Source organism: Conger conger, chromosome 9, assembly GCF_963514075.1.
Source record: "Conger conger chromosome 9, fConCon1.1, whole genome shotgun sequence".
Lineage (NCBI taxonomy): Eukaryota > Metazoa > Chordata > Actinopteri > Anguilliformes > Congridae > Conger > Conger conger.
In genome coordinates this window covers 24468475-24491479 of record NC_083768.1, presented here as the reverse complement: position 1 = coordinate 24491479, position 23005 = coordinate 24468475, and the positions used below count along the sequence as shown (strand labels likewise).

Genomic DNA, 23005 nt, shown 5'->3' with positions numbered 1-23005 from the left:
TCGCGGCATTAAAAAGCGCAAGGCGATAATGACGTATTAATTTGCCCGATGTGTCACTGGCACAGTCTGCGTGGCACCCTCTCGGGGCGTCTCAGCCAGAGCCTCCCGTGAAAAAACAGCAGCTTTTTAACGACGCTCGTGTTCTCCGCCGCGGGGAAGGGAGATGCACGAGCTCTTTGTTTTACAGTCGGATAAAGATTACTTACACTGATGTGTCCTGTGCGAGCGGTATCACTAATTAACAGCAAATCTGTGCATCTATCGTCCGCGCCCGCCCTGCGTCTTCCCTGCCTTCTTCTGAAGCGGAGGAGCGGTGTCTTTGCGCCAGCCGCTCTCCGGGTGCAGCGGAAAGGGGCAGAGAGACAGCCTGTCAAAGTCAGCTTTGAGGGCAAGTCCTCAGCTTGCTTTGCTCAGCAAACAGCGTTATTGAGATGGAAGTAATTTGACAGCTACGGAGCTGGGATGATGGCAAGGGTGAGCAAACATAATCAGTACAGTGTTTCTGCAGAGGGGAAACCGAAAAGACCCTTCAGGTGATACTGTGCACAGCTCATAGTCCACACCCAGTCAGAACAAAAGCTTCTACAGCTGCAACAGTATACTCTACAGCAGAGAGTCATTAACACTACAACAGAGAGTCATTAACACTACAGCACAGAGTCATTAACACTACAGCACAGAGAGTGAGGTATAGCCTCAGTAATTAACACTACAGCACAGAGTCATTAACACTACAGCAGAGAGACTGAGGTAAAGCCTCAGTAATGAATACTACAGGACAGAGACTGAGGTATAGCATCAGTAATTAATACTACAGCAGAGAGACTGAGGTAAAGCCTCAGTAATTAATACTATAGGAGAGAGACTGAGGTATAGCATCAGCAATTAATACTACAGCAGAGAGACTGAGGTAAAGCCTCAGTAATTAATACTATAGGAGAGAGACTGAGGTAAAGCCTCAGTAATTAATACTATAGGAGAGAGACTGAGGTAAAGCCTCAGGAATTCATACTACAGCAGAGAGACTGAGGTAAAGCCTCAGGAATTAATACTACAGCAGAGAGACTGAGGTAAAGCCTCAGTAATTAATACTATAGGAGAGAGACTGAGGTAAAGCCTCAGTAATTAATACTACAGCAGAGAGACTGAGGTAAAGCCTCAGGAATTAATACTACAGCAGAGAGACTGAGGTATAGCATCAGTAATTCATACTACAGCAGAGAGACTGAGGTAAAGCCTCAGTAATTAATACTACAGTACTACTGGTCTGTTGGGAGGGTAAGTAATAAACATCCAACCTCAGTCGGAAATGTGGGCATCATATATTTTCCTGGCTAATACAATATGTCTCAGTTCTTTATTTGTCTTTTTTCAAAAACTTAAGTGCCAATGTTTATGGAATGCTTTACCATACATAACTGTAAGCTTATACAGTAACCTTGAGAGAACTTTATTTACTGACCAGCAGTGCTATAACGCATCTTGTTGTTTTTAATAGCTCCTGTCCAGGTGATTTGTTTTGTGTTGTTCATGTACAACTGTGACCGTTCTTCTTCCATCCACTTTCGATTATGTCTCCACCAATATAACTTGAATGGTGTGCGTTTAATATCTTCTACTGAGAGCTCCGGAAATGTGCATTTCTTAATAATAAATTATATGAAATATGGATAGTCCTGATAACCATTGAGCCTGCATGATATCAATATGTACTGCAACTCCATATCAGTGACAAGATGGCAGGGGGAGTAGGGGAAGTAACACCATGGCGGTGTTGGTGTATGTTACAACCTGGCTCAAGCTTGTAACAAACAAGCAGAGACCACGCACTAAATTAGTCACAAAGGTTGTTTAATTAAGCTAAAGTTATTCAACTAAAGTACAATCCATGAGTCAAGATGAGCGGTGTGGAAGTATGGAACGTCAGTTGTATAATGTTATGTTAGGTGAGTGATTGAGTAGTATTAAGTGTTGTATAGCATAAAACAAAGAGAATCAACAACAGGCCCAAACAAAGAGAATGGGAGTAGCAAACAAAGCAGCCATTTTATCAACTACCAGCCATATCCAAGGTGTAGCACATTAACCACTTTTTTTAAACACAAGCTTGACAATGACATACCCAAAATAAAATGCCTACTCTTTTGACTACAGGCATAAACCTGGTGTCCTCTGAAAGTGGACCTTTTGCGGTTTGTTTTCCAAGAGTCAGGATTACTCCAGGTATTACTAAATCAAAGTTACAGAAGCTCAAACACAGTGGAAGTGGAAGATTTTCTTTATTGCAGTGGATATAAATTATTGTGGCAGCGCCTGGCACACTTAGAAACACAATTGAGCCACAGCCCAAACACTGGATCCCATTTCAAATTTGATTTTAATATCACCATAAATAAGCATTCTGAGCTTTGTCAAAATAACATTTGCAGACTCCAAAAAGAAATGTTGAAACTAAATGATATGGGTCTTATTACGTGTAAAATACTGTATTAGTATGAAACAGTTTAAATCCGAAAAAAAGTGTTTGTACTTCTTCCTTTCCCTACCTCTCCCTCACCTCCTGCTCTCCTCAGATAGAGGAAAATGAGTACAATAATCACAATAACAACATGTATACTCATTGAGGTCCACTGATTGACATTTTGGTCAAATACCAAACCCCCTTCAACAAGTCAAACCCATTCCACAAGATCACATGCAATTTATTATGCAACAGCAGGCTTGCCCCTTATTACTAAACATACTGAATAATAATACAATATTTTGAGAATGTATTCAGATGATTGCTGATATAAAATTGTCACGACGATGAAAATTCCCTCTATGTGGAGCCAAAGGTGTTTTCACTGTCTTTCTCAGAAATATTAAGTTGATAATACTACAGTGAACCCGAATGCATTTGGTTTGCTGGACCCTTGCCGTGGAAAGGACATGGACATTACCTTATTTTGTGTAGTATATGGCTTTCCAAAATGCAGAGAAGACTAGTTCTGCTGCCGTTTTGCATTAAAAACTAAGGAACTGTTGTTGCTAAAGCAATGTCATCTTAAAATAGCTTATACAGATAGAACCGAGAGTTTTAACACATTCAAACTGTATATCCTGTTACCATAGTGATTGAAAATTCCACAGTTACAAACGGAATGAATGCAGAAAACCCCACACGGGCCCAGCCCTTAAGGGGTTAACCTGACGATGTACCCCTTCTCGTTCCCAATTACCAGCGCATAGCGAAAAGCAAAGAACACAGACAAACACAAGGGTGGGGCGTCGCCCTACCTGCCAGGCTGGTGGACACGTTGACCTGGGCGTAGAAGCTCTTGTCGGGCAGCAGCTCGGACACCCCGTTCAGGGCCTCCACGGTGAAGGTGTAGTTGGAGTGGGGCAGCAGGTTGACCACGGTGACGGTGCGCTCCGTCAGGCCGGTCTGCTGGGGGATGAAGCCCAGGCTGGCCCCGCACGGCTCGCACTGGCGCTGGGGGGCCCGGAGGGGCCCCAGGCAGCGGCTGCACCCCACGCTGTAGGTCAGGTCCCCCCGGCCCCCCGTGTCCGCCGGGGGACCCCACTCCAGGATGAGGGTGGACTGTTTGAGGGTGAAGACCAGGTCTTTGGGCGGAGAAGGGGGACCTGAGAGAAGGAGATGGAGAGGACTTTATTATTTATTTACAATGAAGCATTTCTCCCCCTTCCTGTTTTAAGGATGGTATCTGTATCTACGTACAATTTGTGCTACTCTAGATATATGCTATAATTTCAGCGTTTCATAAATTCAGGGCTTCAGTGATTTTGCGTATACACTCACTGGTATAATTCAAATCTTAATGACCCCCACCTGCCCCTGCTGTCCAGCAGGTTCACAGTGTGACTTCCACCCTCACATTGCGCTGGTAAATAATGGTGAGATTATTTTTGTTTATGCAAGCAGAGATGGAGTTCTGTGATGAGAAATGGAGCCAGACTCAGTGCTGCTATTGGAACTGCTCTGTATTCTGTCACATACAAGAACAAATGATGTAAAAGTGTACAAAAACGTTTATTCTACATTTTATGATTATTGATCCCAAATCAAGTCTCTGCTTGAAACTGTATCAAATACATTTTCATATAAAACACTGCACCTTTGCAGATGGTCGCATACAATAATCCGATTTATAATGAAAATCAGAAGTAATGTTTCTGTGAAGCATGAAGTGTGAAGGGAATTAAAGGGATTCATGAGAATATGTGTTTGTGTGAGAAATGAGCAATGACTGCATATGTTCAGCGTGAAAATCTATATTACAGAGAGTCAGTGTGTGCCTGTACCTGCGTGTGTGTGCCTGTGCGTATCTGTGCCTATGTGTATCTGTGTGTGTCTGTGTGTGCATGTGTGAGTGTGCGTGTGTGGGTGAATGTCCACCTATACGTGTGTTTGTGCATGTGTGTGTGTGTGGTTAAGAACACATATTCATAGACGTGCATGTGTCCATAAGCACAGAGCAGCTGAGTTCAGAGGTGAACAGTAAACAGCTTGTGTGGAGCTCCATAACACCCCCACACAGGCAGGCATACACACACACACACACCTGTCACCTGCAAAACAGAAGATTGCAAATGTAAGCACAATTCTCTCTGCTTCTCCATCTCCGCTTTCACACCGCACGGAGTGAACTTATAATAAAAAAGAAATGTGCGTGTGTGTGTGTGTGTGTGTGTGTGTGTGCAGTGCATAATAAAATGGATAATAAAGTATTATCATCGTGAGCAGATTTATAGAATCCAGATAAAACGGTGATTGTGGGGTTCTGGGTAAAATACAGCGGAGCTGAAGATGAGTGATTGGGCCGTATAAGTGACGGACAGCAGCAGCGAGCTGTGCGCGGAGGCGCAGAGGGCCGGGGGCGGGCTCTGCGGGGGGGAGACTCACGCGTGCAGGGGGCTGAGGGGCTGTCCAGCGGGGTGCGGAAGTGGTCCTGCTCGCACGCACACTGCACCGAGCCCTCCTCCTCCGCCGTGCTGTGGGCCGGGCAGGGGAAGCACTCCTGCTGCCTGGAAGACATCTTGTAGGAGCCAGGAGGGCAGGCTGCAGAGCAGAGGGACAGAGGAGGTCAGGAAGCGCATGAAAACTACAAATCCCATGGGAGCAGAGTACCAGAACTGACATCACAGAGCAGAGTACCAGAACTGGCATTGCACTAACAGGGTAACGCTTTATTTTACAGCCTGCTAATCACCTGGTATTTACTGGATAAATACACAGCTCCTTGTGTAATTACTACTTTGATTTCAGCAGTAAACACTACGAAACAAAGTCAGTAAGTACTATCTAAATACATTTTACAGCGAGTTTAATAGTACTTACCTCTAAATAGTTACCTGGTATTTATTAATACCTAAATATTAATATTAATAAATATCAATATTATGAAATATCAACATTGATTAATTTCTGAATAGGATTTATAATACTTGGTAATTAACAAACTGTAAAAAAGGGTTAACGATCAGAGTAGCAGTACTGACATCACACTGCAGGGCAGAGTACCAGTTGCGTACTGACATCACATACACTGTACAGTGGTACATTAAGCATTAGCAATGTCAGTGACACTCTGCAGGTCAGAGTAATAATGAGACTGATTAGACCAGAAGGGTAATAATACTGATTTCAAGAGTACAGATACAGAGATCACAGCCCATCCGGAGTGCTAATCTGTGTCACAGAGCAGAGCAGCCCAGATGAATAGCACTGACGGCACGTGACTGGGACCCGGAAGGCTAGTGGTTCAAGCCCCAGTGTAGCCACAATAATATCCGCACAGCTGTTGGGCCCTTGAGCAAGGCCCTTAACCCCACACTGTTTAGTCTAATCAACTGTAAATCGCTTTGGAAAAGCTAAATTAGAAAATAACAAAAATAACACTGATACGCGGCAGTATGAGGACAGAGTTACATACCGTAACAGTATTAAAGTGCAGCAACGCCCCGTTTCGGTGAGTAGATAAGAGTGTGCTAGCAGTCATATCACATGTACAGGAGGTGTACTACACGCATCCACTCTGTGTGTTTGCACAGACAGTTAATTACACAGATCATTTTAATCTTTAACTGGCTGCGAGCACAATGGCAGAGAAAGCTGATTACATACATAATTACACACATACATGTACAGCACTGAACACACAAACACACACACACAGACCACACTGCTGATTACACATTCCCTTACACACACATACAGCTGAATCACCACTGTGTACAAAAACAAAGACAACCATGCACCACTGAACACACACGCAAACCCACACCACTCAACACACACACAAGCACAGACACTCAGAGAACAAGCACACACACGGAACACATATGCATAATACACACACAGACAGAACAAAGACACACAGACATCAGCATCCCTGTATCACATTTTTCGCTTGCTGCCAGTCATCTCAGCGGGTAACGTGCGTGAAATCGGCAAGGAGTGTGACCGTCTGAATTCCACAGTTCCCAGCGTCACCCCCCGCATTAAACTCCTGTCCGAGTAGATAATCCATTTAAATCCCAGTTATGAACATGCAAAACCTTGTCGTTTGATTAATGTACCTGAGAAAGCCCGGAACGGCCGCGCTAGCTCTTACCGCGCGGCGAGAATGACACAAAGTCAATAACGGAGTGCAGGCTCTGACATCACCGAGCCGCCGCATCGCCATGGCGCCCATTAGCAGCCGCGGCCCGTCGCCCGGCTCCGGGCGATCAGAGGGCACGGCGCGTTTCATGTGAGGAGCGCGCGAAACATCATAATCTCCCGTCTGATGTCTCTCCTGACACGTCTACAAACAGCCCCGTGTAAAAAAAACACTGGAGGTGCCTGCAAATCTGCTCTGTTTCCCTGGGAACCCCTCGAGCAGACTGTTTGCATGGGGAGAGCTGTGATTTTGGTGAAGAAAGCCCCCCTCCTGAGCTAGACTGCCCCTCTATTTCCCTTTGTCTTAAGAGGCTCTGTGAGATGTGAAGATGTGCTGGCAGCGCGGGAGGAGGAATGGCCTTTCAAAGCCGCGTCCGTGTGTGAGCTGTCCACTGGCGGGTTCTCCCTCAAACACGCGTTTAAAGGGAGAACAGAAGAACATACACTTCAAATCATCACACAGCTTGGGGAACAAACAAACCCTGCATAACAGGGAAGCTACGTCCAGAGCTTTTTACCCCTATGGCTGAGTTGGAAATCTGAGGGGCCCCTGCTGTAGCTTAGGGGCCCCGTTGTATGTGAGGGGCCACTGCTGTACCTAAGGGGCCCCAGCTGTATGTGAGGGGCCACATTGTACCTGAGGGGCCCTGCTGTACATGAGGGGCCCCTACTGTATCTGAGGGGCCCTGCTGTATGTGAGGGGCCCCTGCTGTACCTAAGGGGCCCCAGCTGTATGTGAAGGGCCCCGCTGTATGTGAGGGGCCCCTGCTGTACCTGAGGGGCCCTTGCTGCACTCGGATGGCTCTGTGCATTAACAGCCACCAGCGCAGCTGATTAAACACACTTTAAAGACTTTGGTACTTTTACTTTATCTGATCCGGGCCTCCTCTACATGCACAGGAGCGAGTGTGTGCCAGTGATGAATACGGCACCTCCAGGGACACAGATTACAGAGATTAAACCCCCCGCCTCCCACCGGCCGGTCAGACAAGCCCAAACCATCAGCGCTGATGGCTGATAATGAGAAGGGGAATATTAATCACACATTTTACTCATCTCACCTTTAGAGAACGAGCCGGTGCTTTTAACAGTGGGCAGAGCCAGCGTGTCAGGGAGCAGCTGTGGGGGATGGAGAGATGACGACACGGATATGAGCACTCCGGTCTATAAGTACCGCTCGGTAACCGCTCTCCAGGGACCGCGAGGGACAACGGCTTTAATGACCTGCACAAAGCCATGAGGAGACATTCCCCTCTCTACCTGCTCCAGACCGCGCGCCCCACTGACCAACACCACCGCGTACAGCACCCTGTCCCCAGCAGGGCCACCCAGCACCCAGGACATTATCTCATTCCATAATGAGGATGATGCAGAGCAAAGATCAGCACCTCAAGGCTGGTTCTCCACCCTCCCTGTACTGTGAGTCAGATGTGAAGACAGCCTGGGCAATCCATAGCACCAATTACCCGGGAGAAAAGAAAACCAGGGCTGGATTTGGATCGAGTTAAAGATCCCTGAGGTAGTGCGTGGCATAATGGTCAGGGGATTCCACTTCTAGGGTGTGGGCTCGATACCCAGGTGAGGCAATGCCATCGTACTCTCGCACAACTACTTAAGCTGAATGGTCTCAGTAAATAACATTGAGTGTTTAAGAAACTGTGAAACAGTGAGTCACTCAGGACGAGAGTGATGAAGAGGGGGACCGTGCTGATGAAGAGCTCTCACCGCTTCGCGTTCGCCGTCCACTCACAGCGCAGAGTTTGCCGCGGACGACGTGAAGGTGTCCTATCAGACGCCATCGGCTCGCCGCTCTTCCGGAACACTCTCCTTTCGTTATAACCATCAAATTTCAGCATCGCTCTCACAACTGAACTGCACTCACCCACATCAATAAATCATGAAGCACTTAATACACTAACTGTGAGCAATGAATTGTTCCTGTGCATTTCTGACAGAAGGTATTAATGAATATTAATATGTGGAAAGCGCTTTGCTTTGCTGCCCCTCTCCCCCCCCCCCCTCCCTCTCTCCAATCCCGACCCAAATGGCCTTCATTATTCCGCGGCGTAGTTCTGCTTGGTCTTATTTCCAAATGTCAGGGTAGATTTGCGGGCCGGTGTGGGCCGAATCAATAATTCATGACACCATATTCAGATCAGTGACATTACGCTGCTAATTCTAATTTATGAAAGCTTTGCTAACGAAGGGAATAAATCCACATTAATGGACAAGTGAAAGGTCTATTTTAAAGGTCCTGCCACCAGCTCCCAGCTAATCCTCCCGCCCTGCTCCCGCCACAGACAGGCTGCTGAGTGATAGTGTGAGCCGCCGAACAGACGCCTAGCGCCCGCGGAGATGCCTCCTCCCGCCCGCAGACACGGGGTGTGTAACCAGAGCAGGAGCGTGTGTGTGTGTGTGTGTGTGTGTGTGTGTGTGTGTGTGTGTGTGTGTGTGTGTGTGTGTGTGTGAGTGTGTGTGAGCAAGCAGGCCTCCGCACTCCAGCCCTGGAACGTGAGCAACTTTTTGCTGGCAAGCAACTTCCGAACAGCCATCATCAACGTCATCATCATCATCATCATCATCATGAGCCCAGTACAGCGGTGTCATCATTATCATCAGCGGCCCATATGCTGCGGTCATCATCATATTTTTAGTGGCCAACACGGAGGCTTCATCAAAGGCCTAGTCAGCCTGCTTCGCACACCTAAGGGCCCACTTAACGGAGAGAAAGAGAGGGGGGAGAGAGAGAGAGAGAGGGGGAGAGAGAGAGAGAGAGAGAGAGAGAGAGCGAGAGGGAGAGAGAGAGAGAGATAGAGAGAGAGAGAGAGAGAGGGAGAGAGACAGAGCAATAGACAGAGATAAAGAGAGATAGACAGAAGTGTGGAGGATGACAGAACTGTATGAGGCCCCCCTCCCTCCCAGTGTGAGGCTGCTTATCTCCGCTCAGAACAATGGAACAACACGGACGCGCGCCCCAATTACAGGATATTACAGCGCCCTCCCTTCATCGCAATCACGCTGAGAATTATCTGTGCTTTCAATTCACACACTTCCACACCGTGTTTTTCCCCTTATCGTAGCTCATCAGAGCTCCACCGCCACTCTCCCTCTCTCTCCCTCTCTCTCTCCCTCTCTCTCTCTCTCCCTCCCTCTCTCTCCCTCTCCCTCTCCCTCCCTCCCTCCCTCCCTCCCTCCGTTCATCCGCTCTCTCTCCTTATCCCTCTTCCCCTCCCTCGCCTGCTTTCCATGTCAGCTCTTGTGATGTCACAAGCGTGCGCCGCGCGATGCATCATCATGGCAGGACTCTTCGGGAAAGCTGTGATGTGGGTGGACACATGGCCTGTCAAACATTGGGATCAAGTGCTTACTATCCTCAGGCATTAGAGTTGACCCATAGGAGCAGCGACCACCTGTATGTGTGTGTGTGTGTGTGTGTGTATGTGTGTGTATTTGTTTGTATGTGTGTGTATGCATGCAAGTGCATGTGCATAAGTAAGTGTGTGTGAGAGTGTGATCGTGAGTGTGTGTATGTGCGTGTGTGTGTGTCTGCACTGTAGGCACACACTGCTGGTAGAGCGGTAGAGTAAAGAGGCTAACGGTGTGCCGCAGGGCTCAGAGCTGCAGTTAGAGGTACAGAGTGCAGAGGAGAGGGCAGAAGGGTGAGGGCTGCAGGTGGACAGGCAGAGAAACAGGGCCAGCAGGCTGTGTGGGAGGAGGGGGGCTAGGGTTAGCCTGCAGGGTGTGTGGGAGGAGGGGGGCTAGGGTTAGCCGCTACAGGCTCTCTGCGAGTGGGGCCAGTCGGTCAGCTCTCTCCGTTAGAGAGGGGGTGCCATGACTCCTTCCTCTCGGCTTCCAAACAAAACATTTCTCAGATCCGTATTGATCCAGATGAAGCACCTCCCCCCAAAACAACAATGAAATGAGAGAGGGAGGAAGAGACAGCTCACGTACTGAGCAACAGACTGCCATCTTTCATCTGCATTTGCGTGTGTGTTGGTTTGTGTGTGTGTGTGTGTGTGTGTGTGTGGCTTAGAATATGAAAACGAAGCTTTGCAGTGAAGGCAACAGTAAAGACTGAAGAACATTACTGGGAATGTTGGGGCAGAGACGGGCTGAACTGGATAGCGATTTGTGTTTGTTACACCAAAGTCTGAGGCACATTTAAGAAATTCCACAAAGCAAATGTGCTTTCAAAAATAATGAAATTAATATCTTAAAATATTTTTTTAAATCTGATAGAGCAGTGAGCAGTGCTACATCAAATCGTATTCGTTGTGACCACCCTTCGTCTTTAAAACTGCATCAATTGTCTTAGGTACACTGTCCGACAGTTTTATAACAAAATCAGCTGGTAGGTTGTTCCAGACATTGGAGAACTTGCCACAGACTTTGGTTGTCTGACTTGCTTCGGTCTATCGTGGTAATCTCAGGCAGCCTCAACCAGTTTATCAAAAGCTGTCTATTACTGTACATAATATATAACCTTTTAATATATAAATAAATAAATAAATAAATAAATAAAACATCTAAGACTAAACTTATATTTTCAAAAAATCTAGGTTGTATTCTAGTACGGCATTCCGTTCCCAGTAGGTCTAATCTTCCCATGACCCACTCGATTTTTATCGGATAAAATATGAAGAAGCCCATCTCAGGTCTTAAACAGGGCAAGTCATCAATCGTAAAATAAAATAGATTTTCCATTCATTTTAATCAGCCTGCTATAACAAAATATGTCTTTAAATTGTTATCATTATCACACATTGCTGGGGCTTTTGGTTTTAAGTGTTCATTTGATGACCGTGCTTCCAAAGAGTAGTAAATAATGGAATAAACAGCGTCCAGGACCCTCAGTTTGAGGGTCCATTACAATCCTTGTGTTATATCGGCCTTGTCATGGCCTCGTCCTGCTTGAATTCACATTCAGAAAACAACGTTTCCCAGAACCTCCCGTTCTCAAGCAGCGAGTCCATAAGGGCAGTGCTTCTCAAACTCGGACCCCTGTGTCTGCTGCATTTCCTTCCGAGAATTATGACAAGCTATTACTTTTTCTTAATTATTCGCCTCTGCATTGAGGGATTATTTACCCTCTTATCCACGTTATGTCAGAAATATCTATTCATGCCATAAAGCATAAAAGTCCAATATTCACATTGTGCTTATTCTGCTATATTGCAAACGATTACATAAATTCAAACTGATCAAATTAAAGACGGAGGTGAATCAATAGGCCCCTAACTGGTAAAAGCGTGGACACCTGGTCATTTTCAATTTGGTAGAAAATGCCAGAGTGAAGAACCCAGGACAAAGCAAAGATAATGAGCCAAATCCGCATTCAGTTAATGAGATTGAGGGGAAAATTAAGAAAGAATTTAAACCCATGTTTTCCACCACCTTAATCAATCAATCAATATATCGGCTACACCAAGAACCAGCATACACGGGGGTCCCCCAGGACCGAATTTAAGAACCGCTGCATTAGTGAACTGCTTTCTGATGGCACAGAGCTATGGACTACCCATCATGCACTGGGCAACACAGACTTTTGCGAATGTCACCCTGGTGCGGCAGGTACTGTGGAGGTGAAAGGAACAGAGGACTCCAGCAGGGACGTGCAGCGATCACATTCTGCACACGCAAGGTAACCAAGGCATAAAAAACACAATAGTTTTGCATTTTTAATTGGAAGCAAGGGTCTCATCTCCAAAGCTGAGCACTTCAAAATCAAAACTACGGATTTGCATAATTATAGGAGTTTGAGCACCGATTTCCCAAACAACTCCACAAATTCATTTTGCCACTTATGTTTTTTTTAACAAACTAATAGGCCGATGTATTCTAACAAGCCTCATTGTTTCTCCAATTACTCATTGTAAACGACCGATAATATTAATGAAGACAAGGAATAAAGGGTAACCCATCAATGTAGTATCAATCCCAGGGTGCATTCCCTTATTCATTGAAAGACACAATTCAAGCAGGTGATGCCTTTTCGTTGACAGAAAGAGCCTCTTGTAGCTGCCATATTGGATGTTGTACTTAAGTTTTTATATGGGGCTGCAAGATAAAGTGCGGGTTACATAACCCACATCTCAGAGATGTCAAGCAAAAATGGATTGCTTATTATTGCAATTAAGCAGCATTTGAATAGGAACAATTATACGCTAAAGCTTTTCATCTGGGATGTTTCTATGTCCAATACGGCTAAGCTGGCAGGACGAGATCAGTTAAGACAGTTCCTACGCTAATTAATAATAGACCAAATGCATCACTGGATTGAATTCTCTCGGGCAGACACGTTTTCAGAGGGGACGTTAATGCAAATTCTTTTCGGCTTCTCTTAAAACCGCTGGTGAGAGAGACGGACCGGACATGCCAATTATGACTGGGTAAAGTGTGCACAGGTAATTTATGCTAAATAACGATTTCCATTGCACTTAAAGCAAATTAAGGCACATTAGACCACATTTTCCCAGTCGGCCGACTCTCTAATTTGGTCCGTGGGGTTTTTCGAGAGCAGGACTGCTCGGAGCTGGATTGCAGCTTACACCCTCACAACCTGGCACCCTCACAACCTGGCAACCGGCTTTGCCGGAGCTTTTCCCGACGGAAGCTGAGCTCCGACAGCCCTCATTTCGCACGGCAGCTGGCCGGAACCACCGGAGCTCCTCGCTCGCGAGACCACCGGCTCGGGGTAATGACCTCATCAGGGCTCGCCGCACCCAGCGGGAACGAACTGGTGCTCGTTAATACAGCTCGGCTCAGCTCTAGAGATGGATCTTTGAGCCTTTGATGAATCATACCCCAAGCTAATTCACCGAACCTGTTCTTTTTCAGAGAAACCTGCACTAATTCACCAAATCAGCGCTTCTTTACCAAATCTTGGTCAATGGTACAGTTCTGTTGAAGGTCACTGCACCGAGTTAAACCAATGAGAAGCCAGACCCGAGGGTTATTGCATCTGATTGGTTATTGACATTGAGAACAATGAGGTAGAGGTGGAGGATGCTCTTATTGAATGGTATCTGGTCCCCAGAGAGCCTGTGAGAATGAATCATCCGGAGGGGGACAGGTCTGGGCTTGGCTGCTGCCCACAGAAAGGACCTGGCCAACAACCTCTGACCAAGCCCCTGACCCTCGATCAAAGCCGGGCACCAGTCCCTCTCCCTCTGACCAACAAGCCCAACCCTACGTCCACAGGGGAGCTCAGTAGGAGACCATATCAGGGGAACGCAACCCCACAGGGAGCGACATTCCATCAGACATCCAATCGGTAAAAGCAAACGGCTTTAAATGAAACGGCTCAATAGACCCGGATCAATGGGCCGATGGGATCGATGGGCGGACAGGCCGGCGGGGCCCGAGCCCGTAAGCGCTTCAACGGCGCGGGGCGGGGCCGACCCTGACGCGGGACGGCCGCGTGACGGACGAGGCTCCGGCGGGGTCCCCGGGGGCCCCGCGTGCGTTTAATTACAGCACCCCCCGAGCCGAGGTGTCCAGCCCGGCAGCCAGGCGCGCCGCCCGCCAACATCAGGCGGGGACAATTAACGGGGTCTGTCAGCCCGCCGCCTGCATAAAGAATGAGGCAGAAACACAATCAGGCCCGCAATTAAGCTGTGAAGGTAAAACGCCGATGACCTTGTTGTGTAATTAACCGCTTCTTCTTTCATTAATTTCCCTTTTTTTTTTTTTTGTCCCTGGGTTTAATTAAGGGACAGAATGTCGCCGGGATAAGGTAAAAGCGAAGTGAAGCGATTACGAATAGGAAAAAATAAGAGAGATAGGCTCGAGGTGCAATAAGAGTGTGTGAGAGAGAGAGAGAGACAGAGAGAGACAGAGAGAGAGAGAGAGAGAGACAGAGAGAGAGAGAGAGCAGGAGTGTGAGATAGCGGGTGAAAAAGTCGCTCAGTATAAATGCACTGGCTAAATGACTACATATAATGTAATGTGAGCGAAGAGAAGAGAGAGGGAAAGGGATTGAGCAGTAGAAAAAGAGAGAGTAACAGGGATACAGAGATCAAGAAAGGCTGAGAGCAGCGGAAACAGAAGTGCCAGAGGGAGAGAAGAAGAGTGGAATATGAAAACAGCAGCAGAGGGATATAGAGATGAAGGCTGAGTGAGAGGGACACAGAGGCTAAAGGCCTCATTATGCACTTACAACTGAGAGAAACAGAGCAGGGGCAGGAGCGGGAGGGGACGCAGAACGGGGCAGGAGCGGGAGGGGAGGGGACGCAGAACGGGGCAGGAGCGGGAGGGGACGCAGAACGGGACCGGGGCCCGACGGGACTGGTAATGGGACACGGTGGGGTGTGGGAGAGATGTGAACGGGACACTTTCCAGTGAACTGGCGGTTGGTTGATGGGCGAGCGGAGAAGCTCTTGCAGCCACAGTAACGGGCCGTAACTGGAGCAGGTGTGCGACTCTGCCCTGGGCTTCAGAACGCAGCAGTAAACCAGCTACAAATGAAACCAGCCGGGCTCACATGACACGCATCAACCCTGCACTAAATTAAAGAGGGAGGGTCTGCCATTTTGACAGGCCGGAGGCACACTGGAATCTGCACTTAAAGTCAGTGAAATAAAAATGAGCTTTTAATTTCATTTTTAACTTCAATAACCACAGGAACATGTCTAAAAGTATCAATCAAGCCAAATCCCTGCAATTCCCCCGAAAGATTTGTTTCACTCATGTTTCACTCGCAGAAGATGGTGCTGCTCAAACTTCTGTCTTACTGTGACTTTCAGAAGGTAAGAGTGCCGACTCACACCAAAGACCCTCAGTGGAGCCCCTCCCAGAATGCATTCCAGCAGTTCTGATGACATCACTACAGCCAAAAATACAGCCAGCACCACTGTACTGAACTCCAGTCACCTTCTCTCTCTCTCTCTCTCTCTCTCTCTCTCCCCAGCTTCCATCAGCATCTTCCTGTTTCCGAGTCTCACATCTCCTTTCCCTCACACTCTGCCTGCAGGTTACAAGCTCAGGCTGCCGGTGATGTCAGCGGCGGGGTGAGTGACAGGCAGCCTGTGTGATTACCTGGCCCTTCAGGAGGGCGAGCTGAGCATACCGTCGCATCAGACTGAAACTCCTAACCCATCGAAAACTAAACCGAATGACAAAAACGCAGTTTCCCCAAGCAGGAGCGAGCACTGAAAAGCCTGGAGACCGTGCTCCTGGCCCCTGTCACAGGCATGCAGAACGTTTCATTATAGAAAGGAGTATTACACAACCTGTTAGAAAGTAATATGCCCTTTACACAGACAGCTCTCAGTAAGAGGCCTGGGAGAGCCCCTGGTGAGTACATCAAGTTGTATTTTTAATAGCTATGATTTCACTGGTATCAGAACAAGAGACAGAGGCTGAATGGATCTAAATCAGAGAGAGAGAGGTAGACAGAGAGAGAAAGAGAGCAAGACCAACAGATGCAAAAAGCAGTATAGGCGGTATAGATTCAATAATGATAATCATTCCTGTAATTTTTGCTGAGTTGAAATGAATGAAATGATGACTGATCTGCACAGTGGCTGTGTGGGAGGGTAACAGAGGAAGACTGGAGCCCTTGGGTTCAGTGCACTCCTCTCTTGTACCCCCCCGCCTCCACACCCTGCTCACACTGCAGTGTCCCAGAGAAACCCAGGGGAGGATTTCACCCCAAATACTCCCTCACTGGCTCCTCTGCACCTCACTTCTGCCTCTCCATCCCAAACGGAGACAGCCAGGGGGCTATCAGAGCACTGCTCACAACTGAGACACTGACACATGCCAGAGTGCACCATGCACCCCCACACACACACGCGCACACGCACGGGCACACGCGCACACACACACACACACTCACGCACACACGCACACACGCACACACACGAGAACACAGGCACAGTCATACACACACGCACGCACACACGCACACACACGCACGCACGCACACACGCACGCACACACACACGCACGCACGCACAAACACACACACGCACAAACACACACACGCACACACTCATACACAAGAACACAGGCACACTCATACACATGCGCACATGCACACACACACAAACGCACACACAAAACTGCACGCATGCACACAGACCTATCATTTATTTATTTGCCTCTAACTCCACAATCTGAGATTCATAATAAAAAGATCACGCGATTAAAGTGCACATTGTCAGATTTTAATGAAGGGCATTTTTATTTTTGTTTCACCATTTAGAAACTAGAGCAGCGTTTATACATAGTCAAGGCACCATAATGTCTGGGACACAGCAATGTTATGGGAATGAAAATGGTCATGTTTAGTATTTTGTTGCATATCCTTTGCATGCCATGGAAGGATGACCCATCTACTGTGACTGCATATCTTATTTTCAGGTCATCCTACAAGCGACAGTAAGACTCTTTGCATTTGAATGGATGTCTATGGGAATTTGGGGGTGGCACTAGATTCAGCTGTAATTTGCTGAACCTAAATGCCGACATTATTGAACACATTTCTTGGCGAAATGGCTTCGAGGTACAAAATGAGCCGCAAACCACCGTGCTGCTGCCAGGTATGCAGTTGAAATGAAAATAATGGATTCTCCTGAATATTTTTTCCATTGAGTTCAACGGGAAAATATGTCAGGAGAAACCGTTCTTTTCTTTCTACTGCATATCCGGCAGTAGCACGGTGATTTGAGGCTCATTTGATACCTTCGATGACTTAAAGCCATATATGTGCAGAGGCAAATAAATAAAACGTTATGAAGGACACGGTATCAGCAGACATACTCACACACACAGTACACAAGCATGAATGGGTTTCTGAGTGTTTGGTCTGAGGAGATACATCCCTGGTCCCCGCCTGGCCCCGACGGTCAACATGCAAGCGAGGGCGCTGCTCCCCTGACTGAACAGCAGGGGGCGTGTGCAGGGAGCGGCGCTCCCGGTGGGCGGGGGGGCGGGCCCCGAGACCACAACCCCTGCGCTCCCTCTCTTTCATCCGGAGCCCCAGTACCCAGCCCGGCCCCCCAGGGGCCCGCAGCGGAGCCAGAACGCCCCGCTCCGCACCAGTCGATACCGCCAGACGCAGCCCAGCGCCGCCTAGCCCGGGCGCATCCGCACGGAGAAATCAATAACCCGTTTTAAACAGAGTTCCTGGAGCGATACAGACATTATGCAAACACCCACACACTCCTGCAACTACTGCCCATGCAGCTGCACACACAACTGCTGCCAGCACCACAATTACAGCAACTTCTGCCACTACAGACTCCGCTAATAGAGTTTCTGGAGTGAAACCCCCCCCCCCCCCCCTCCCACCTCTCCTAAAGAAGGCTGCTGGGTAGAGACACAAAAAACACCGCAGTGAAGCGATAATGAACCCGCTTTCTGGGATCAACAATCACAATCTGTCAGTCTTAGGCCCACCCACCAGCTTGGCGAATCTTACTTACCTAGTCAGAAAACGCTGCGGCATCGCCTTTCCTCTGCTCGGCATTAAGACACTTCACCGGAACAAAAGGGCCGGGCGCCATTAAATAATCATTTTATCAAAGGGATCTGAGACTCTCTTCCGCGTACTTTGAACTGAGGGTTTCTTTGTAACTCACGGAATTATTTTACGTGATGCCGACAGGCTACATAAAGTACTAAAAAAAAAAGTAAAGGAAACAAGCGGATAATGGATGAATTATCATATCAAATGAAGTTTTCTGCCTAATTTAATTGCAGTCGACTGATCGCTGCTGTGACTAAGTGCTTGCGCAAACACAAGTAGCAGTAAGTATGGCTGCTGCTGCTGGTGCTATCGCCTCTCCTCTATGTAACTGTGCTGCTGCTGCTGCTGGTGCTATTGCCTCTCCTCTATGTAACTGTGCTCCTGCTGCTGCTGGTACTGGTGCTATTGCCTCTCCTCTATGTAACTGTGCTCCTGCTGCTGCTGGTACTGGTGCTATTGCCTCTCCTCTATGTAACTGTGCTCCTGCTGCTGCTGGTACTGGTGCTATTGCCTCTCCTCTATGTAATTGTGCTCCTGCTGCTAGTTGGTTGTGCAGGAAAGGCCACAGACACAGCAGGGTAGACTAAGTGCATTAGGCGTCCTGCTGTCCTCCAGTAGCCCACTGACCAACTCTCATGCACAGAGAGACACAGACAGAGACACACACACACACACACACACCGTACAATGCGAGTTCCTCTCTACACCACAGAACTCAGGCGTTGTGTGCTCTAGTTTATAGAGCTGAGAGGCCAGTGTGGTCATCTGTCACACGGTCTCTCAGGTAAAAAGCACACACTGCGCCCCATAACCGCAATAAGCACAGATCACCCAAAACAAAACCTCACAGCACCAAAGAAAACAAATACTATATGAAATCAGCACCATTTCATTCAGCTGAGATTTTCATTAGTTCTTTGTCCTGAAGGAAATAAAAATAGGTTTTGAAATGGCATACATAACAAGGAAAAAAATCCTTATTTTCCTGATTATACATTTGGAAAACGTATACTTACACTGCACCAAATTTCAAGCATTTAGTACTCACAAAATCATTTAAAATGCAATCCACATCATGACTTTTTGGCTAAATGAATACTAGACTGTAAATGCAAGAAAACAGACTATTGCACAGGGATTTCAAATACCCAATACATCTGCAGCCGCGGGCAATCATGTCGATAACGTAACATGACGGAAAATGTGGATTTCTCTAGGGTCAGATTCTGGAAAGCGATTGATAAACACAATAAAAAGAGCATGTTACAGGAACCAACCCTGTACAGAAAGTCCAGATAAAAGCACTCAGTTGAGACTGTTGGGCAGCTCATGGTGATCAGAGGTGATCTCCGGACCACGCCAATACTGACTGAGGTCAGTCTGGATACACAAACACACAAGGGGACTCCAGGGACACAGCAGATTGATACCACAGGCCTTGTAACGGTCACATTTCTGGTGCGTGTTCATTTCGTTGCTTATTGTGTTGTATATTGTTGTGTATTCTTGTCTTTTGTCAGGACCCCCTCGAAAACGAGATCATCTCCAAAGGGTTTCATCCTGAAATAAATACATTTCTCTAAAGAGAATGGTTTTGTGTTGTAGTACTGTAAGTGCTGTCCTGGCTGATGAACACACCGCTGTGTAGAGTGCACCGATGCCCCCACCTGACCTCCCGCCATTAAAGCAGGGGGCGTCTAGCACACGCCTGGGAAAGCACGGCCGCTGAAACAGAAGCCCCTCTCCAGGAAGAGGTGACAGTGTGAGAGCAGGGTGTGTGTGGGAGAGAGAGCCCGATCTCCCTCAGAGGCTTATGGAGGACGCCTGCTGGGTCACAGCTGGACGGTAATGCGGAGGGAGGCGGTCTGACCGACGGGCCGGGGGGGAATCTGCACTGGGGCACACTCAGCTCAGAGGAAACAGAGCCACCATGAAGCGCAGCGTGGGAACAAAAACCTTCCCTCCAAACGAGAGAGAGAGGAGGGGGGTAGAGAGAGAGGGAGGGAACGAGAGAGAGAGAGGAGGGGGAGAGAGAGAGGGAGAGAGAGAGGGAGAGAGAGAAGAGGGGGAGAGAGAGAGTGAGAGGAAGGGAGGGAGAGAGAGAGAGGGAGGGAGGGAGAGGGAGAGAGAAGAGGGGGAGAGAGAGAGGGAGAGAGGGAGAGAGAAGAGGGGGAGAGAGAGAGAGGGAGGGAGAGAGTGAGGGAGAAAGAGAGGGAGAGAGAGGAGGGGGAGAGAGAAGAGGGGGAGAGAGAACTCTGAGAAAATCACACTGACAGGGAGGGGAGACGGAGAGGAGAATTAAAACAACGGCAGTTTCATCCGTAAATAAAGCGGCAGGTGTTGCATGTTAACCCTGGAGTCACCGGAACTGTTCAGAACCAATTTCCCTTTTCAATTCAAAAAATCTTTAGAGTGCCAGGAAATAACATAGAAATACAAAGTTGCTTCTTTAAAATGGCTGAGGCATATTATATTTTGACAGCGAAACACAGTTTCACACAGATACAGGCTGTAAAGCCTGTCAAGTCTAAAATGCATATTTGGGAACAGTTTAATTCCAAGTCATATTTGTTTGGTCACATTAAATCTCCGCTCAGTGCAAACTCAGGCTGCAGTACAGCTCTCTGCATTAGCATGCAATGCACATTAGCATGCTCCTCTTAGCGTACATCATGTGGAAAAAGAACACTCGCTAAGGCAGTTTATATATATTCATTTGCACACAACAGCCCTCCCTTCGAAAAAAAAAAAAAAACAGCAGTAACCGCCGGGTCTCTTTCAAATGGAGAAAATGGATGCTACTACACTGCTGGATTGAGGACGCATCGACCATTGTGTTTTCTGCAGGGTAAAAAAGAAAAAGAAAAAAAAAAGGATATCGACAGCGCAGCGTAAACAAAGATTGACCCCTCTTTCTACAACTCGGAGGACGAGGGGTGATGGATGGGAAAACTGGACGGCAGCCACGGGCTGGAGCCTCCATCTAATTGTACATCCAGGAAAACATCAGGGGAAAAAAATACTGTCCGCAAGCCAAGAAATGTGAGAACAAGCACTGCGTCTGCTCATGCGAATATAAAGTGTGACAAAATGGCGATTCAGAAGTTGTCGTGATTAAGTGATGAAAGTGCACACCTGTGCATAGTGTCCAATTATAATGCAATGTTTTACTTATTTGGGAGCGAGTCCAAATGGAAATATGACCTTCTAAAATGCTGCGAACAGCAGTTTTGGGAAACATGAAAAGTATGATCCTTTTAATGCGTCAATATATGCAGCCTCTTTTTTCATCGGTTCCTTTAGTCTGTTCCAGAAAGATTTCTTTATCAGTTTTTTCTTCAGTAAAGACTGCCAACTCATTCACCTGCTATTTTACCAGTGTTTAAATGTCATGATAAATAAACATATGAACAAAAAATGGATGACTGACATTAAACATTTGAAGGTCTACCTTCATTGTGAAGATTAACCTTTGATCCACTTCTAGGTATGAAGTAGCTTAGCATTCAATAAAAATTCAAGGTGAGAATGCGCTGTGTGACTCACACACAGATAACTGCCCATAAGGAAGTCTCGAAGTGAGTGTGTTTGTAGAGTCTGACAGAGCACTCAACCTTCCTGCCTCGGCACAAAGCTGGCCATCTCTTTCGCACTCACACACACAAAGCCGGTCCTCACTCCTATAGTACGCTAAGCCGGTCCTCACTTCTATAGTACACAGACAATGAGGGTGAATGAGGGCCCCTACAAAGCTGAGATAACACACCACGGTCAATAAACGACAGGGGACATTACTGCGCCCATCCATCTACTCCTGTATTTAAACCTTTAGAATGCCGAGCAATCCCCATTGGCCGCGCGTGATGCCCCTCACCGCGGTTAATGGGTGAGACGGCCAATTAGATTGATCTTGCAGCGGGAAACAAAAGGAGTTGCCAGGCAACAGCTCTTTGGAGCGGGGGGGGGGGACTTTGAGTCACCTATTCTTTTCCAAGTCGGTTCTCCTTGGCCAAGGTCCAGATACCAGTCACTGCTCGGGACTCAGCGATCGATGGGCTTAACATCCAGCCCAGCCCACTGTAGCCTTAAAACACTAAATCAGCCGCTGCCGATATGCTTGTTTAACGGGCGGTTTTTTTTTTAAGCCAAAGTTATGCTCTCGTATTCTGCAACCTGAACCTGAGCAGGAGACCGAACATGCACAGAAAAGAAAAAGACGAACATTATTTTCCGTCTAACCGTTTCAAATGACCTAGCTTTGCCGGATGACAGTCCAGCGCACGAGTGACCGTTTAGCCTAACATCAGTGTTCAGTGCTTCAGGCTGTTTCCCTTGTCTGCTAAATTCTTTTCATGTCAGTCCCAGTGGATATCATTTTAAAAGTCATTAAATACTTTCAAACACTTCAACCCTTCAGATGACTGTAATATTTCTGCAGATTTCTGACATCTAAACTCTGCAGAATATTTTAAAATAATTACCCATTTCCACCAATATTCAGTTTTTCACATATACTCACTGAGCACCTTATTAGGGACACCTGTACACCAACTTCATGCGATTATCTAATCAGCCAATCGTGTGGCAGAACTGCAATGCATAAAATCATGCAGATACGGGTCAGGAGCTTCAGTAAATGTTACATCGACAATCAGAATGGGGGAAAAAATGTGAGCAGTGATTTCGACCGTGGCATGACTGTTGCTGCCAGGGAAGCTGGTTTGAGTATTTCCGCTGATCTCCTGAGATTTTCACGTACAACAGAGTTTACTCAGAATGGTGCGGGCAAAACAAGGAATCCAGTGAGCGGCACTACTGCGGATGCATCTTGTCTGTTCAACCTGACAGAAAGGCCACAATACGTCAGA

At 47.3% G+C, this 23005-nt stretch overlaps 1 protein-coding gene across 1 annotated transcript in view; it reads right to left on the bottom strand.

The window, feature by feature from the left end:
- Nucleotides 1-23005, bottom strand: part of LOC133136394 (ephrin type-A receptor 7-like) — a 107183-nt gene that overhangs the window by 34984 nt on the left and 49194 nt on the right. The window contains exons 4-5 of the mRNA XM_061253850.1: nucleotides 4907-5062; nucleotides 3280-3627 (exon numbers count right to left, since the gene is read on the bottom strand). Coding sequence (XP_061109834.1) covers nucleotides 3280-3627; nucleotides 4907-5062 — 504 coding nt within the window. The remainder of the gene's footprint in view (nucleotides 1-3279; nucleotides 3628-4906; nucleotides 5063-23005) is intronic.